At 41.4% G+C, this 19,317-nt stretch overlaps 1 protein-coding gene across 2 annotated transcripts in view; it reads right to left on the bottom strand.

Moving 5' to 3' along the window:
* TMX4 (thioredoxin related transmembrane protein 4) overlaps positions 1-19,317 on the bottom strand; it is a 378,667-nt gene that overhangs the window by 318,811 nt on the left and 40,539 nt on the right. For both annotated transcript variants that reach the window (XM_086927695.1, XM_086927694.1), the window contains exon 2: positions 10,984-11,099. In XM_086927695.1, the coding sequence (XP_086783821.1) occupies positions 10,984-11,099 (116 nt within the window). The remainder of the gene's footprint in view (positions 1-10,983; positions 11,100-19,317) is intronic.

The raw sequence follows: 19,317 nt of genomic DNA on the forward strand, positions 1-19,317 counted from the left end.
CATCTGTGAAAAAGTGGGAGAAGCGAATTTAATCATATGATATGGTCATGTTCAATTATCAAAACATTCTAGTGTTAACTAATTCTTACACTATCCACAATGCTAGGGAGACCAATTAATTTTTCTCTCAAGGTACCACTAAGGGAGATTTTGGATGAGACTGGGGGTCTGAGGACAGAAAGCACCTAATTGGGATTAGGCACATTGCATGAAAATCAATCTGCTTGGATTTGTAGAGTGAAGCTAATCACCTGTGCTGGTATTTTAGGTGCTAGGTTCTTTCTGGAATCAGTCAAAGAGCCATGTCTTGAGTCCCTTTCTGAATTCTGTGAGTAAGGAATCTGTTCTGAGGTGCAGGTGAAGGTCATTCCAGGACTTGAAGCAAAAAGAACATATCCAGTGGTGGCCGGCACAGCCCAGGGTTGGCGAGGCAGGGGGAGGAAGAAGCAGAATGTAAAAAAAAAGTTTCAAACAAGAAACTCTTACCTCATTGCTGTGTCCTGTGTCTCTGCTCCATCTCTCCTCCGACAGACTCTGCCCGGAACAGCAACCAGGAAGCACGCCCAGGCTCCCCTGACCAATCAAAATGCTGCAATGTGATTGGTCTGAGTGCTATTGTTCGGCACTCAGACAGAGACTGGGGGCCTGGGCATGTTATCCACGCAGGCTGCATAAAAATGCAAAGTGCGCATGACTATTTGACCGGCCCTGGGCAAACCACACCTCCCCTGCCCTGCTCTCACAAAGCAGCTGGAAACAATAAAATTATAATACCAACAAGTATTATCATTGTGTAGGGTGTTAATGGTTTTGGCCTAATGCCATTATGGTAGACATATTGGCCATATCTCTCTTCAGATGAAGTTCCATTGGGTGCTGTTTGGATATTTGATTCATGAAGTGAAGAACATGATGGTAGAAGTATGCATCAGAAGAAAAAATTGCTTATCTTCAGTAACAATCTTTCCAGTGAATACAGTGTCTACCTCATCCTGTTAGGATTATCACGGCTCCTAAAGCCATGCAGGTGGGGAGGAAGGCTAATGAGAACTCATGTCAGAGCACCAGATGGGGCCTTATACGGCTCTGTGACATCACATCCAGATAGGTGTCAGAGCCAACATGGACCCCTGGAACCACCTGTCAACATAGGAAAGATATTGCAATGGTTTCTCGATCCAGTCTGGGCATGAATGACAGTGAAGAGGAGAGGAAACGTCAGTTGGGTAGAGTTTCCACCAGAAAGATTGTTACTGGAGTTAAGTAGCTTTTTCTTTAAGACATCATGCCATCCACATGATCTGTTGATATTAAAAGAACTTGTTATTTCTGTATTTGGCAAGTACCACTTCCAAGGGTCAGCACTTCCTAATATTATGAAACACACTAGATCAGTGATACTCAAAGTACGGCCTAGGGACCTTTACAAGTGGCCCCCCGGTGAACAGCAGTACAAACTTCTGTTCAGTTGCTGAGCACTAATATTTAGTGAAAATTTTTAAATACACAGGAAAGCACTTATTAAAATGCAAATAATAGCTTGCCCGTTTATTCAACATGCTTTTAAATTTCCTTACACAATCCCTAGCCCACCCAGACCCCTACCCCTCCCTGCTGGCATCAGTGCAGCCCTCGGTCACACCACAGACCGAATTTTGTGGCCCCTGGGTCACAGCCTGTGAGTACCCATGCACTAGATCCTAGAATATGTGATGAGACCAAGGCAGGTATTATATGTGAACCTGATGTCCATAGACTCTAAAATGGACACCCTAAATGCCCGAATAAACTTAATCACCACCAAACTGGATAAGCATTGGGGTCACCTCATGGAAGCAGAGAGTAGAATATCGAGAGCAGAGGAGGAGATAACGACAAATGACGAGACACTGCAGAGTAATGAAAAAGCATTCTATATAGTAGCAGCCAAGAATAAAGATTGAGAGGCTCAATCTCAATGCAACTATGTCTGCATTCTGGGAGTACAGGAGTCAGCAAACACAGGTCGTATGGAGGAGTACATAAAAAAAAATGCTTCTTGAGCTGTTTGCTCGGGAGGCCTTCTCTACCCTTTTGGAGGTGGAAAGGGCACACACGTCCCTGGCAGCAAGGTTCCTGCCCCACAATAGTGCACCTGTTCAACTTCCAAGACCGCGATATGGCACTCTGCATGGCGAGGGAGAAGAAACAACTCACATTTGCTAACAATCACATTTCACTATATCAAGGCTTTACAGGAGCCATGCAAGGGGCCAAGAGGAAATTCCTGTCTGAAAGCAGCAACTCCTCAAAGGAACAATCCAATATGCCATGCTTTACCCGGCCTGCCTAGGAGTTACACACAATGGCAAACAGCATATCTTTCAGACCCCAAAACAAGCAATTGATGTAATTAAGAAGCTCCCCAGGTACGATAACCGAGTCCAGGCAGAGGGAGCCTGCTGTAGTACCACGTGGATTCTAATTAGACCTGAGCTGGCATGGATAGAGGCACAGCATTGCCATGTTATGACAGACCAACATCAATCTCCCTTGTAAACACTGGCCTCATGGACACATGTTCTAAAGACCCTTCAGGCACCCACAACATTATTTAGCGGGTAAACCCGACGGCCAACGTGGTGCATCGATGGAAATCACAGTTATTTGTTGTTGGTGACCTTTCATGGCTGATAACCATGTGTTGTCGTCTCCAGGCAATGGGCCTCATTTATGAGGCCCTACTGGTACTTTTGCACTGCAGGTATGTCCCTTTTTTGCCATTCCAGTGGCGCAATGTACCATTGGCATATTTACAAGACCATGTAAAGCCATGTTACGTGGCTTTCAATTGCCTTATGAAAATGTGCCTCTTTCATGCAGAAAACTGCGTTAAAGGGGTGTTCCATGGGTGTTGCTGGGGGTGTTTCCAGCAACAACATTCATAGCTTTTTGACACTGCCCCAGATTTACGAGATATCGTAATTCTGAAGCAGTGCAATAAACGTATGCCTCCTCAGGGGAGGCGTATGGGAGGCACAACAAGGAGAAATATCTATATTTTTCCTCGTGTTTCCTCTTTCTATGTGTGCTGCATTCCGCTGCACACATAGTAACTATGGGCGCAAAATCCGTTCCGCTTCCGAAATTTTCAAATTTTCGGCAATTTAGTGATCCGCGAATCTTGCGAAATTGCTGAAAAATTAGCAAATTCGTTCGCGGGCGGATTTCTTTTTTTTTTTTTTTGATGGCCAGCTCACTCAAGGGATCAAAGTTACAGGCACACATGGTCACTGGAGGCAAATCTTCTGGCCCTTTACGCAGCTGCAGTATAGGAAAAGCACTATACATTTACCCAACGAGGTAGCACTTACTGATTAGCCAGTAGAAAGTACTCCAGTTGAGTAGAGGTATGGCACAACCAGTAGCATCATCGTGAACAAATATGCAGGCAGGATTCATTCTGGCACGATGCTTCTGTCACAAAAATTAAACCTCAACGGGAACTACTTACAGATATAAATAAAGCAGGTGCCCGAGTTGAAGCTCTAATTCAGTCGCGCTTTATAATCAGCCCAAAAAACTAGTGAGCACGGTCCAGGTGTGCTTCCTCCCCATATCTACTGACTACAATTAGATGTAATCCTTGATGGAGGTCTTTGCATCCACAAGTTTCTCGAGCGCAATCCCTGTGTACTTACTGTGAACAGGAGGCTGCTTTCTTCTCATCTGCTGCTCTGATCCGTCTCTGACCCTTTATAAACAAGAGGCATGTGAATTCGCATAGAAGCCCTGCCCGTTTGGCCCCACCATACACACACTAGGGTATGCAACGTCTTCGCGCCTTTTCCTCACTATGATGGTCAGCTCACTCGAGGGACCTCAGGGCCCAAACAACTATTGAGCACGGTCGAGGCTAGGCAGGTGTGCTTCCTCCCCATATCTACCGCCTACAGTTAGATTTAATCCTTGATGGAGGTCTGCATCCACGAGTTTCTCGAGCGCAATCCCCTTGTACTTCCTGTGACCAGGAGGCTGTTTCTTCTCATCTGCTGCTCTGATCGGTCTCTGAACCTTTATAAACAAGGCATGTAAACTCGCATGGAAGCCCCGCCCGTTTGGCCCACCCCACACACACTAGGGTATGCAACATCTTCCTGCCCTTTCCTCACTATGATGGACAGCTCACTCGAGGGACCTTGGCGCCTATGGGCGCGGTGGCAAAGTTACAGACGCACGTGGTTACAAATCCGCGAGTTCGCAGATATTCGCGTGAACTCGCAGATTTTTTTGCAGATTTCGCACGTATTTGCGGACCGCGAATCCTCAAAATTCGCCCATGCTTAACACATAGAAAGAGGAAAAAGTGTCTTGTGATAGTTTTTGTACATGAAGGTTTCCCTTCTTGCACAAAAATAATCGTCCCCGCAACACAGGCACCCTTGCGCCATGGTGCAAAGATTCCTGCTGTGCGGAACTGCAGCCTATTGTGCACCAGTGCAGTGGAAAAGGACAGGAATGCACTGTATTTAATGGATACAGCACATTCCTGTCCTTTTCTTTTGCTGTAGGGCAGCACAGCAGCAAGGCCTGCTGCGCTGCCCTACAGCAAAAAAAATAACATAAATAAGCCCAAGGTTTTTTTTGGAGGGGGAGTTCAAGTGGGTAATGTTGTGGTGGGTTTGGGCCATCAGAATGGGTGGGATGGGGAGGTGGGCTTCTTTTTCTTCTCTGGCTATGATCACAGGATCTGTCATGCAGGATGACATCAGCGATGAGCAACTTCACGCGGCATTGCACTATCAAACAAACACACATACAATACAAATTACACCTTCAGGTTCTTCCCCTGATACATCAATCCCAGACATTGAACAAACAGCAACTATCTTGTGCCTAACATAGATATTTAGATATACACAGTGTCTCTGTGGTGCTGTTGCAAGAGATGCACTTGGATCCATGTTTGGACCCCTCTTTTGCAAAGTGATGCTTGCTATATACCTGCATAGCCTCGTATTCTTTATATGCCCGGGGTGTGGCCATTCTCATCAAAAAGGGCAGTCCCTTCATTCTGATGGGATCATATAGTGATGGCCAGGGACCATATGTTATATTGTGAGGAGGTGGGGACCTTCCTGCTTTACCATTGTTAAATGCTATGGCCCAAATGTTGATGATCCACGGTTTTTTACTTCATTATGGAACATGGTGCTGGCCACTAGCACTTGCTCCCTGCTATGGGTTGGTGACTACAATTGCACTCTCCATGACTGCATGGATAGATTCCATGCAACCCCAAGGTGGGAGCACAGGCCCCCATGCTCATTTGCGCTTTTATGGTTGATCCTGCGCTGGTTGATGTCTGGAGACATCGCAATCCCCAATGACACGAGCAACCACACTTTTACCCCCTGCATGGCTCGTGGTCCAGACTGGACTACTGGATTTCCACGAGGGATGTTGGCACATGGGCGATAGAGATTCACCACCTGTCATGCAAGCTGTTGGACCACTTACCTCTGCTGCTGACCCTGCGGGTCCGGATGTTTATGGCTGGTGCAGTGTAGTGGTGGCTAAATACATAGGCCCTCCTGGACAAAGTTCTTGCAAACGAGCTCTGCTTGTCTATCACTGAGTATTCTCCAATGAACTTGTGGTAGGTGGAGAAGATGGGAACTATATGTGAGGCTTTCAAGTTTACTATATGGGGAGTCTGCATCTCCAAGCTGCATATCATTTCTCGAGACTTGAAGGCCCACTTAGTCAGGCTGGAGACAGAACTTCAGGCTCTGGAAGAACAATTTTAAGGGAGAAATAATACCCCGCTCCAGACAACCATAAGGGATAAAATAATGGTGAATGGTGAGGTGGACAATAGATAAGTCAAATACCAGGGGATATATGCCTGAGCCCTTGCTTACAGGGAGGGTGAGCATCCAAAATGCTCATTAGCGAGCATGAATAAACAACTGTGGGCAGCGAATGCCATCACGTTTTTAATAGATGAGGATGGTGTGGAATACAATACTAACCCCCCAAATCTTGTGTGTATTCTTTTCCCATTAGTCGAGCCTCTACTTCTCTAGGGGATCACAGTTTCCTGAGCACATTAGCACATACCTGGTTGACAAAGCACTTGTGTGGCTGGGTGATGCCCAGCACCAATTTTTACTGCAACATTTCAGCCCTGATGAGGTGCTACAAGTAAGAGATGGACTGCTCACATGTAAAACCCTGGGATCAGATAGACTCCCTGTAGAGTTTTATAAGTGTGATAGGGACCTCCTGACCCAACATCTATTGAATGTGCTTGATGAGTCTCACACATGCCAGATACTATCTCCTTCCCTAACAGAAGCTGTGCTGGTGACTCTCCTGAAACCTGCCAAGCAGGCCAACCTTTGTGAATCCTTCAATCCCATGTCACTCAAAAACTGTGATACTAGCTTCCTGCCATGTTAATAGGCAACAGATTAAACATCCTTTTTCCCAACATAACCAGAGCAAATCAATCTAGATTTATCCTAGAATACTGTACTGCACACAATCTTTGAACAATCTTTGATCCAGGATCTTAATCCAGAACTGTATGCCATTGCAGTGTTTTTGGATGTCTCTAAGGTGTTTGACGTGAATATGCATCGATAACACTCTCCGATCCCCTTCCGATCTCGAGAGGTACAAAAGAGGTTTTCCCTCTCTCATCAATCTTGTTGGCCTAGTCCTGTAGGCCCTGGTGGCTAGTTATGCCAAAATTATGCAGAACACACACTCCACTACACAATGAGTCCCATTCTGATATTGTTACATGCAGATGCCGTGACTCTTTATGTATGGAACTCCGCCTCAACATGCTCCTTAGAGAATATACTCAATTAAGACTACATCTAGGTTCACAGCCGGCTGGAGCAAGTCCTGAATGTTTCCTCTAATGGATGGGGCATGTACTACACCCAGGACGTCCCCCCTGGGGTGGTCCAATAGATCTGTGAAATATCTGGGGGTATGGGTCAGCAGGGACATGGACGAGGGACTCAGGGAACACTATGGCTGAAATATGAGTAAGATCACAGGTCTGGTGTCCTGCTGGATCTCCCTTCTTTTGTCACTAGCTGGTAGAATAGGGCTTATATAAATCATGCTACTGCCCCGAGCTACTCTGCCTATTTATTAGTATCCCGCTGTCATTCACAGAATGTCTGATCTGTACATTTTTTTTAATTATTTTATTCACAGATTAATTGGGAAGACATAACAATGTACATATAAGAAAAACAAAGATATTTAATTTTCCACTTGGAGCATATTTGCTAGGTAACTCGGTTATTTATATTAAGAGCAAGAAAAACAGTAAAAACATAGTTATCCACAATAACAAAATAGATATCCAGCAGAAGGAAAAACGGTAATTAACAAAAAAGTCTTCAAACGTCTTCAAAGAAGGAAATTACCCCAGATTTTCTCAAATTTTTTCAATGAACGAGCACCTCTGAGCTTCGCAAGCCCTAACTCCATAGAGTGGATTTCGTTGACTAGTGACCACCATTTCCATATGCTAGGGGGATCAGGGCATATCCCGGCTCTAGCTAATGTGAGTTTGGCGCAGGAAATAAGGATGGTTATCAGGGCAGATTGGGGAAGGAAAACGGGGTAAATATCGAGTAATATTATTGGTATTGTGAGAGAAGGTAGGAAGATTTTCTTGATTTCCAAGACTTCAAGTATTTCTCCCCAAAAATCTTTTAGAGTTGGACAGGAGAACAACATGTGTCCTAAGTCTGCTTCATAAGCAGAGCATTTAGGGCATTTAGTGCGGTCGCTTTGATTGTTATTAAGGGGCCATTTAGAGATCTTTTCCAGGGTATAATATAGCATGCATGTTGTTCGAAACTGCTGTAATCTTAAACTGGACGATCGTACAGAGTTATTAATATTTGATAAGGAGCATGATATTTGTTTGGGAGTTATATTTAGGCCAATTTTATTGCTCCATTTCTCCGCAAGATTTTTACAATCGTCAGTTTTAATGGCACTAAGATGTTTGTAGGCCTCGCTTATCAAAGATTTATTTTTGGTGGAGTATAAACAGTTCCAAATATCACAATCTATTAGGAAGTCATGTATTTGTAAATATTTGAATCTCATTGTTTCCGTCAAATTATACAGAGTTTGAAGTGTATCAAAATCTAAAAACCCTTGCGCACCATACAAATCTCCCAAAGCTTTAATTCAATGAGAAGACCATCTAAAGGCCATGCCATCTTGAAAATACCCGGAAGGCCTGGATTACCCCATAGCTGTAGTTTCGGATGGTAAAAAGATGTGTTACAGTAAGAGAGAATGTTAGCCCAAATCCTAAGAATATCTTTAGCGGTCTTGAATTTCACCCTCTTGTAATAATTAGGGTCATTTGCTCTTAATAGAAACATTTTTGAGTTTGAACTTAACATAAAAGAAAAAAAAAGTGTTCTCAGTTTGTAGTAAAGACCGAAGACGCCTAAAAAATGAGGACCAAAAGTACAATTTAACATCGGGGAAGTTTAAGCCTCCTTTGTCGATACTGTATTTAAGAGTTTCAGCGATCTTCTGGCTTTTTTGTATCCCCAGATGAAACTGCTAAATATTCCATCTAATTGCTCAAAAAAAGAGTTGTTTAATACCAAAGGAATAGAACGAAAGAGGTATAAAAATTTCGGTAAAACCTTCATTTTTATAAGGTTAATTCTGCCAATTAGGTTCAAAGGCAATCTATGCCATTTTTTGAGCAATATAGTGGTAGAATTGATTACTTCGTTATAGTTAAGATTGTTTATTTCTCGTATGTTAGATATGATTCTGACTTCTAAGTATGTGGCAGTTTTATAGATCTCGGGGATTTTTACAGCTGGTGTATGGTTGGCTATGATTTGTGTTTTGTTAGTGTTTAGCTTGTAGCCGGATACTTTGCCAAATTTACAAGCCTCGATGTTAATCCCTTGTAACGCTTTATTAATATCTGAGGAATAGATGGCGATGTCGTCGGCATATGCCGTGATTTTCAGTGTTTGTTCGTTAGATTTGAAAGGAACAATTCTATGTTGTGCCTGGAGGGAGTATAAAAATGGTTCGAGTGAGAGGGCAAATAATAAGGGTGATAGGGGGCAGCCTTGACGGGTACCTCGAGAGATCTTAAAATCTGAGGAAGTCTGCCCCCCATAACTAACATGGGCTAATGGGTTATCGTATAATGCTTTTATCCACTTTAAAAAGTACCCACTGAACCCCATTTTAGTAATAACGTGCGAGAGATAATTCCACCCCACTCGGTCAAAAGCCTTTTCGGCATCCAACAAGATCATGCCGAGCGGGGTGGAATTAATCTCAGTGACATCAAACGCTGTTATAGCCATGTTAACATGAGTGGTAGTGTCTCTCCCGGTAACAAATCCGTGTTGCCGTGGATTAACAATTTTGGGCATGCGGGGAGCTAACCTAGTAGCTAAGATGTTTGCAAATATTTTTGCATCTGTGTTAATCAAAGAGAATGTCTGATCTGTCAAACAGAAATACTTTCTAAACTTAGCATGGGCTAACAAATAACCCCGAATAGAGTGAGACACACTCACATCACTGTTTAACCACGGTGGGAGGTTGAGGCTCCTGATCAAGAGCTATGCTACCTTTGCACTCAAGAGCATTTTGTTCATCCCTCACAAAGCAGTTGAAACTGATGCAATGGCACCCAAAGCTTAAGAGCACTTTTTGCCAGCACGCAGCACCATACATCTGCAAGTTGAGAGGCTCGGCTGAACAGGGCAAACAAGCAGGACTGGAGGATCTATACTTTCCTTCCCTCCCCCTCTGCCATTATCCACAGATACTGGCACACACGAGCCAAAAGTACTAACCTAGCTGTATCGAAAGGGCATAGGGAAATAGGGAAACCTATATATATCAATAAAACGTTTCTGAGTTTGGGCAATTTTAACAATGCCGTGCAATGAACCCCTTTGGATATTTTCTCATATTACTAAATTAGGAGTGCGATGGGGTGCTGGTGTCCGCGTTTCCCAGGGAGCCAGTGCCTTGCAGGGTGCTAGATGTGCTCCTGGCAGCCAACTCATTGACACAACTGACATTCAAGTTATATGAAGCCGCACTCGAGGATGCTCCACCGCGCTCCACACGCATTAGATAGGAGGATATGGGCCTCGCGATATCAGAAAATAATTGGTCCTTTTGGGGTGTCCAAACCGGCATGATATCACCATACAGCATGTTTCATATAAAACACTATAAATTCTGCATCAGGCCTACCATAATCCAGTATCTATCCACAGGTATGGCATTAGGGAGGACGTCAGAGGTGCCAGATGTGGCACATCGGATGCAAACTTCCTGCATTTGGAATGCTCATAAACTTCTGTCTTCGTCTACTGTGATGAGGGTCTGGCTGCACTCTCTTCTATGATTGCCTATGAGATACCTAGAGATCCGTGGGTTGCTGTACTGGGGTGGGTGTGGGACATTCCTGTATCCTATCGGCGATATACAGCTTTGGTCCTGCTGCAGGCACATAAACTGGTAGCCTGTTGCTGGGGCAGAGTGCAATCTCCGAAGTATAAATACTGAATTTAATCATTAATTTACTGCAATGAACAATTTAACTTGAATGCAATTATGCTTCCCCATCATCTAGGCTCAGGCACTTCTGGGAGGCCCTCAAAACCTTTCTTTTTACTACAACTGACTAATACTCTGTGATCTGGAATCTGAATTATGTGATGAATGGACGGGTGATTTGGGTGTTGATAACCAATGAATAAGTCTAATAGTAGTCTTTATGTGCTCTATTCTTTTCTGTGCGCTTAATGACTTCCTTTTCTTGATTGTATCCCTCTGATTTTGCATTCTGAAGTAAATCAACAAAAAAAAAGAACAAGACAGTCTTTGTAAAGGGAAATATAGGGATGCAGTAAAATCTGGCAGCACTCATTATAATTTTTTGCCAACAAGCCTTACCTGGCTCTTGAGTGACGTCCACTTTTCCGACTGTGATATCCATTGCCACACTGCTGTGTGCAAAGTTCTCCCACTCTGCTTGAATTTGCTGGCATGCTGAACACCAAGGAGCGAAGCTGTGGCCAAGAGAAACATTTGCTGTAAGTCCCATTATTCAGAAGGTAAATGTCTAGATTTTTCAAAGCCATTTTACTAACCAGAGCAAAAAAATCATATCTGATTATTTAGGATTGACTATAACTATTTTAATATATCTCCCTATGTTTGCAGGTAACAAGCCATGAGTTGTACTGTACTGCTTTCTCCATTAACTGGAAGCTATACTGTATAAAACAGTATAGGGCACATGCATCAAGATAAGAAATAGTGATTCCTAATAGCGATTTTTAAGGAATCGCTATTAATGAGTCGCAATTCCTAATGCATGTAGGAATCGTAAAATAGATAGCGATTCCTACACATTCCCTAATAGCAAATTGAAAATTGCGATTCGCTATTAGGGAATGCATTCCGATTCATTGCTATGGGCCTAGAGGCCCATAGGAATGAATAGAGAGCATTTGCAATTTGCAATTACCAAACAGGTACTTGCAAATTGCGAAGGCAATTGCAAGGGTGCAAGGGGGCCTAAGGGCCCCAGATTCACCCCCAAAAAAGGTAAGTGTGCACATGTGGCACACAACATGTCCTAAGGGCATGTGTATGCGTCACATGGCACTGAGAAAAACGTGATTTTGTGTATTTTTCCAAGGATTTGCAAATTAACATGAACATGACGTTGATGTTAATTTGCAAATCCTTCATGCAAAGTTGCATTTTGAAAATGTTTCTTGCATTGCATTTAGGGATTCGCAAATTGTGATTCCCTAAATGCATCCGCAAAATAGGTCATCACAAAAGTTGTGATTACCTATTTTGCTAATGCATTTTGGGTTGATGCATCGGTTATGGCTTTTTACCTGTCGCAAACGGGCCGATTCACATGTGCCCCAAAGTTCAACAACTTTACTAGACATTTTAAACCCTTCGTTGCGAGGGTTATTTTCCCGCTGTGCTGGGGGTGAGGGGGGCGCACACGGCGCCCGCTTGCTCATGACGAGCTGAGTTCATGATGAGGCACGGCGCTCCTGTGCTCATGACGAGCTCAGCTCGTCATGACCACACCCGTTCCCGTGGAACGCTCAGCACAGCAGGGGAATTATCCCCGCATGCGCGCGTTCCACGGCTCATGACGAGCTGAACTCGTCATGAGCACCAGAGCGCCGTGGCTCATGACGAGCTCAGCTCGTCATGGTCATGGAAGGAGTTAACAGAGGTAGTGTTATTGTGGGTAATCATAATGGACAGACATTTAGAGAAACAAACAGTAAAACAGAACTACATGGCACCATCATCTACATGACATCCCACACTGCACAGTAGAGAGGAATGTTACCTGTAGATGATGGTAGGGAATATTTATTTTTTATTGTGCACTGAATGTCAGATTTCTCCTGATTTGTGATAGAGCAGGTACAACAAATTTTTTTGCATGTTCTCCTTCACCACCCAAATGTGCACACCTGCAAAATGTGTTGTGTATGCACACACAGCTTTGCAGGCATTGATTTGCAATGAGTGTAATACGTGTGCACTATGAGTGTAATATCTGTGACGCCATTTATAAAAAGTGGTCCTCATTGTAAGCCCTACACATTTGAAAGATAGAGCTATTGAGATAGCTAATCTTTATATCCAGAACCTAATGAATGTCGCAGAGAACCTGAGGATCTGCAGGAGAGGACTTGGGCATCCAAGAGTAAAAATACAATTAAAACACTAAAAACACTGTGTTTGAGGAGGGTAATAATACCGTACTGAACAACTGTGAAAAACAATGCCTTGTTGATGACCAGCTTACAGCATACTACAGGCAGATCCTTTTATGTAGCCAAAACACTTTGATTTCTGTACAGGAAAAATTACTTCCTGGCACCCATTTACCTCTCCACGCTTATGTATCTAGTACACGGGTGAGGTTTTCTGCTTAGAGGTTAAATGAAGAACTAAGGTACAGCAATACAAAAGTTGGTTGCCTAGCGTCTTTCTGGTCCATTGACGCTTCTGTTTAGAAGATAACACTGAGGATTCACATCTATCTTCAGGCAGGCAGGAATGTCATTCGATCAGAAAAACCCTCCACCACTCTAGTTAGTAATCCAAGGAGATGAAACTCATAGTTTAAAACAAGAATACGATGGCACGCAAGTGAGGAACTCCACTCAATCTGATGGATTAGGACATTTACAATCTAAATAATCTACTTTGTGTGTTATCAGCATTTTGGGGAATGGGACCCTTCACAACCATGTCACAGTGGTGTGTGCATCCCACTCTCCTTTCATGTTTTTGACTTGACTATAGAGCCGCAAAAAGTACGTGTGTTTCCTAAGCAGTATAACCTCCATTATCTTTGGAGGCTACTTGATATTCCTGATGATCAAACACAAACTTTGTATCCTACTTACATGATGTTGCAGCTTCATGGGACACCACACCAACCAATAATAAGGATCTACTTCATAACTGTAAAGGATTTTCCATGAATATGTGTGATCATCAGAAAAACGAATTTCATCTTGAACAAAGAGTTATTGGACCTGAAACATACGTTTTCTTTTTAGTATAGTTTATGATGCTGAATGGCCAGAACAAAAGAGGTATGTCCTGATTTGTTGAAGATTATCAGATGAGCCAAAAGATGCTTTGGCACACTTTATACACCTACCCAAGACGCGTGTAGGATTGATTGATCTTGTTTTACTCTTAGGTCATCATTTTGTGAAAGGAAAGTTGAAAGACAAAGAAAGGACTTTAATACTCACTACTTAGACATGTCCGAGACTCAATAACTGAAGTAAAACATTATATATCCCCAGAGCTTATGCAGTCCTATAACCAGAGAAGAATGGGAAAGAGGACAAAAGGAATATATGTCTTTAATGCCGCAATGGGAGACATTTTCTGGTAAACTGTTGATCCATTCCCACATCACCAAAAGATGAGGGTATTCTGTAATAATATGGAAAAAAAGATGGCTAAACAGTGAATAACGCTATCCACTGACCCCTGCAAGATCTCATGCTTCACACAAAGTAGGTTAGTACTCAAGCATTAGTGTCACCTATGGCATAGTGACATGATCCACACTCTGCAGATATAACTATGCTGCAAAATTCGGATTACCCATATTAAAAAAGAAGCAATTAGAAAAAAATGACTTTATAGATGTGTCACTCTCGACCTGTGGGCCTAAAACACTTTGCACTGTCCTTTCCCCATAAGAACACTTCATGGGAAAATTGTACTTTGATTTAATTGCCATCCCTAAGTTTAGGATGATTGTTGGCTTATTACTACACGCATCCTTAGTATTTTCATTTATTTATTTAATAGTTGTATGGCACCCTTCTACTGAAAAGTTACAACAATACAACTGTAATGTGAAATAACATTGAAAAGGAGAAACCTGAACAATGAACTTTTGCAGTATGTACAGAGATATGGTTGTTTAAATGATGATTTGAAGACATGCATCTAGAAAGAAGACGAAAGGAGAAATCAAGCAGAACTATACCAAATAATGCACAAGAAAAACGTATGTATTGTTCACAATAGCAATGAATTACATTGAACATATATAACTTGAGAGGCAAGGTGAGGTGCAACAATGAGAACACAATTGTGCTATTTTTCATTAAAAAAGTGGAAGTGGGGAGCAGTTGGGAATTTTATTGACAAGGAGAGACATAAAAAATGAGGTGAGGCAAGAAACTGATAGCAAACAGTTTTTGTACATGGGGATGACTCACCAGAGAACAGCTCACAATGTGGCTACCCCACAGCACACATGCAGGGTGTGGTGAGGGAGACAAAGCAAGAAGCTGGATGATATTTCGAGAGAAAAGGCAGGGGATAAAGACCAATGTGTCTTACAGCTGCAGGATAAAGAGATTTGTATTGCTTTAGAACTGAGTTCTATGTTGTATACATTTGCCTTACAAAAGCTATTTTTCACAATGAAACCAATGTCACAACAATCTCTGAAACACAATATAATGATGTTGTTGATACCAAAGAAGCCAATATTTACTCACCATGTAGAGAGCATGATTGCCATATATATCAAGAAGCAGGGGAGTAATATCATGTTTCAGACTGTTAGTGCTTATTCATAAAGGTAAACATGCACTTTTGTGTAAGTTTTTTTTTTCGATATTCACAAATTACGATGTATTGATAATGTTATGACTGTGGAGACTCTGTAGTCACGGTGGAGATAGGACAAGCCTATCTTTTTGTGAGTGGACTTCTCCAGCCCGATTGTAGCGTCTCTGCAGTCATAAAGTTACTATTAAATCTTAGTTTGTGAATACTAAAAAAAGAGTAAACTTCCACAAAAATGGCTTTATTACTCATTCACAGCCTCCAACATCTTCTTTTTTATTTTTTTATTTCTACAAAAAGTGACATTAGAACATGCCTTGATAACTGGTACCTTAAAAAGTTCTCAATTGCTTTTAATTAATGATACAGTTGATCAAGTAAAAACTGTAGCAATGGTAATGAAGAAGGATCGTTGTGGAGTTTATCACTGGATACATGAATGAAAGAGCAATATTACAGCCAAATTAATGACACTGGATTATGTAACAATCTCAGGCTATTCAAAAATTCATGGATGAAATGTTATAAGATCTTCTGCATCATTTTGTGGTTATCTAACTAAATGACAGTTTGATGTATTCGGGAATCTATGTAGAACGTGCAATGTTTTATAGATATTGAGAGCAAACTCTTTGTTCTGAAACTAGAGAAATTTCTTTCAAGTGTCATCAATGTGGAAAACTTCACATTTCCCCTGAAGGTGGGCCCATGGACTTCAGAAAAATGCGGATGTGACTGGAAACCATGAGCTTCAACTCATGATGTATAAAGTTTTTTGTGGTCACAAACATTTGCAGACTTCTTTACTTGTATCTCTTCTTTTTCTGAAAGAAAGACATTCGTTTTTTGGGATGAAAAAGCTTTAATTACCACTACACCCTTTCTAAGACACTTTGATTATAAGCAAACATATCATGTAAATAGCTGTGTGCTACATCAGCCCTTCCCAATACGTGGGCCGCAAACCCCCAGGGGTCGATGAAGTATTCCCAGGCGGTCTGCAGGTCTTGAGCGGCTACCCAAGCCTTCTCTCATAATTAAAGGCATTGGGATTGGTTGGTTAAGGAAACGCCTATGCGTCCTTACAGCACACAAGAGCCGTGAATGACAGTGCAGGGGTAGAGGGACAAAAATAAAACCAGGCCAATCACCATTCAGCCTTAGGTGTAGGCTGAAGGGTGATCAAGATTACTTTCTTATCCTGCCTCCAAGTCACGCTTACATGGCAGTGCTGGTGTTCCCTTGTATGTCATTGTGTGTGTTTTTGGCCAGCGCATTTTGATTCACCTGTTCCCTCTCCACTTCTGGCTATGCGTCAACAGCATGCAGAGGAGCTGTGCTTCTTGTTGTGTTATGGCTGAACATCGTTCAGGGAGGTCAAGGCCTGGGCGGTAGGAAGGAACTTCTCATGCTGAAATGGTGGGTTCTTGACACTTGAGTGATTTTATTTTTCTGTGTTCTGCTAATTCATAGTCATTTAGCCTGTTTGTGAAAGTAAGGGTCACCCCTCCTGGGCTCTGAAATGAGTATGCAAAGGTACTGCTATGGCTGAGAGCAGGAGCCTCATAACGCTAAATAGACCACTGTTTCCATACATGCCATTAGACTAGAATCAGGGGGGACACTCCCAATGTTTGAGGCAAAAAAATGCTTTATTTTCTCCCAGCTGAAATTGCCTCTATTTCAATAGATGTTAATGGGGGAAATACATTCTCTGAATTCTTTTACTAAAATCTTCCACTCTCCCCATTCAAAATATTGGCATGTATGTGTATGCATTTAACTATTCTCAAAGTCACATCAGCTGCTGATGTCACATCCCATGGCTGCCAGCAAACCACACCGGAAATCTATGTGACACTCTGGTTTAAATTGAATCTCAACCCACTTACGGCCAGTGTGTAGCAGACTAAACGACATTCTGAAGTGTTCTCGATTAAGTTCAACCCTGCTCATATTTTCCAGTACTATTATGCCATCAACAATGGACTGCTTCCACGCTTGAGGCCACATGAATGAGCTATTTTAATTAAACTGAGCAAATGGAATTATTTTAAACCATTTCTAAAAATGAATAGGGATTGGTGAATCACCCCCTCCAATGCAAAAGCCTTTGATTCTTTTTGTTTTTGCTTTTCAGGCTCGTAGCTATTCAATTTTATATTCAGGTTTGTCTTATTGGACTTTTAAAGAATAGTGACCAAGTCACAAGGTATTTGTGAGTGTTTAAAGTAGTACTGTTACATTACTTTTTTATGTACTCTTACATGCCTTTGCCAAGAAACATCTAACATTATTACAATAGTACAAATAGTAAGGGCTGCGCCCTCATTACACTTTTACTGGAAGAAAGTGTATGTTTTGGGGCTGATTCACAAAGACATGTAAGAGTGTGTAGAAAAGTACTCCTGTACTACTACTTCTGGCACTCATAATGCATTTGTGACTGAAGACACAATCAATAACTAAACATCCAACCTACCTAAATTTACTAACTTGCCACATGAGTACTTAAAAAAAATAGTTAAAGCACAGAAATAAAAAGGAAACATTGATAACGGAGTAAAAGAGTATCTAAAGATTTAAAAAAATATGTACCAGAGTAGAATATTATTGCATTATCATGCAGTTGGTGATCTATTAATCAATCTTCATATTCCTAATTAGTCTGTTTTTCTCACCTTCTTATAGTTAGTTCTTATTCATATGAAGTATGACAAAACGCATACACTTAACTAAAAGGTGCTTGTGTGCTGCAGCAAAGTCAGAACCTGCTTACGGTTTTACCAATGAAAAGAGGCAATTTGGCAGATATTGTTGTAATGCATTCATCTGTCTTGTGAATTGCTGTGCAGCTCACTTTAAGTGCCACACTATGTAGTTATGCTGTTAGCTGTGTTTTGTGTGTGACTCAAGCGAAACATAAAGACATCTTTGTTTTGGTTATTTCTGCTCATAAATGCTGCCAGTTCTTCCACGGCACACTCTGAAGAGATAGTATAGCTATACCTCTGTTTTGAGAAACAGTCTGCAGTTGTGTGCAGTCTGTTTTGAAGGCATACTATGTAATGCTATTTTGAACAGCTTTCTTTTGTGGAACACTGGAGTAGTATTATTTATACCGCACTTCTTTGGAAAGTGTGATGATCGTTGGTTGGTAAATTACTTTCTTTTGGCTAAGAAGCCATAAAAGTATTACATCCAGTCAATTGTAAAACACATAAATAGAAAATATACAGTCACAGAATAAAAAGAATAAATATAAATACAATATAACAATTATATATAAATATATATAATTTCGGATAACCTTCCTCAGTGGTTTCCTCTTTTGGAGGAAAAGGATTGGGAGTTAGGAGCAGCATATTTATATATATATATATTCACTGAAAAAACCATAGGTTTCAGACCAGTTATAGTTAGGAATTAGCAGTTAAAAAACCTATTAAATTCACTGAAAAAACCAGAGGTTTCACACCAGTTATAGTTAGCTGGAAATTTTACTGACATAAAACCATTGAAATTCCCACGTTATAGTTAGTTGGACTCACTATAACTTGCGCGCCTGCAATGCACTGCTGATGAAATATTACATCACTCATGACATGGTCAGTGACATCACTCATGACATCACTGATGACACCATCCAGTGAATGTGTGTCTTTCTGAAAAATAAATATGTTTTATATATGTATATGTAAAGGTCGATGGAAGAATAAATATTTAAATAAGTGTCTAAATGGATGTTTTTAAAAAAAAATGATTGATTAACTGGTTTATTAAGTGTATCTTAGTGAATACATATATTAGCGAGTAATGTTTAAATATTTAAATATATGTATCAGTGTTTCACTTTGTGTATAAGTGGCTGCATGGGTTGGTGAGTAGCTACATGTGTGTGTATATGGGTTATTAGATGTTTTTTTAGTATCAATATGAGTGTCTGCATGGTTTGGTGGGGATATTACTTAGCACATAGATGCATCAATGACTGACTCACTGTTTGTATGTGCTTTGAAGACAGCATATGTGCAGGGCTGAATGGGTGGATGACTGTGTATATGTGTGTGTTAGTGAGTGAATGACTGTCTCACTAGTGTCTTTATCAGTAACGACATGTTTTAATCT

Source organism: Lissotriton vulgaris, chromosome 6 (assembly GCF_964263255.1).
Source record: "Lissotriton vulgaris chromosome 6, aLisVul1.2, whole genome shotgun sequence".
NCBI classification, from domain to species: domain Eukaryota; kingdom Metazoa; phylum Chordata; class Amphibia; order Caudata; family Salamandridae; genus Lissotriton; species Lissotriton vulgaris.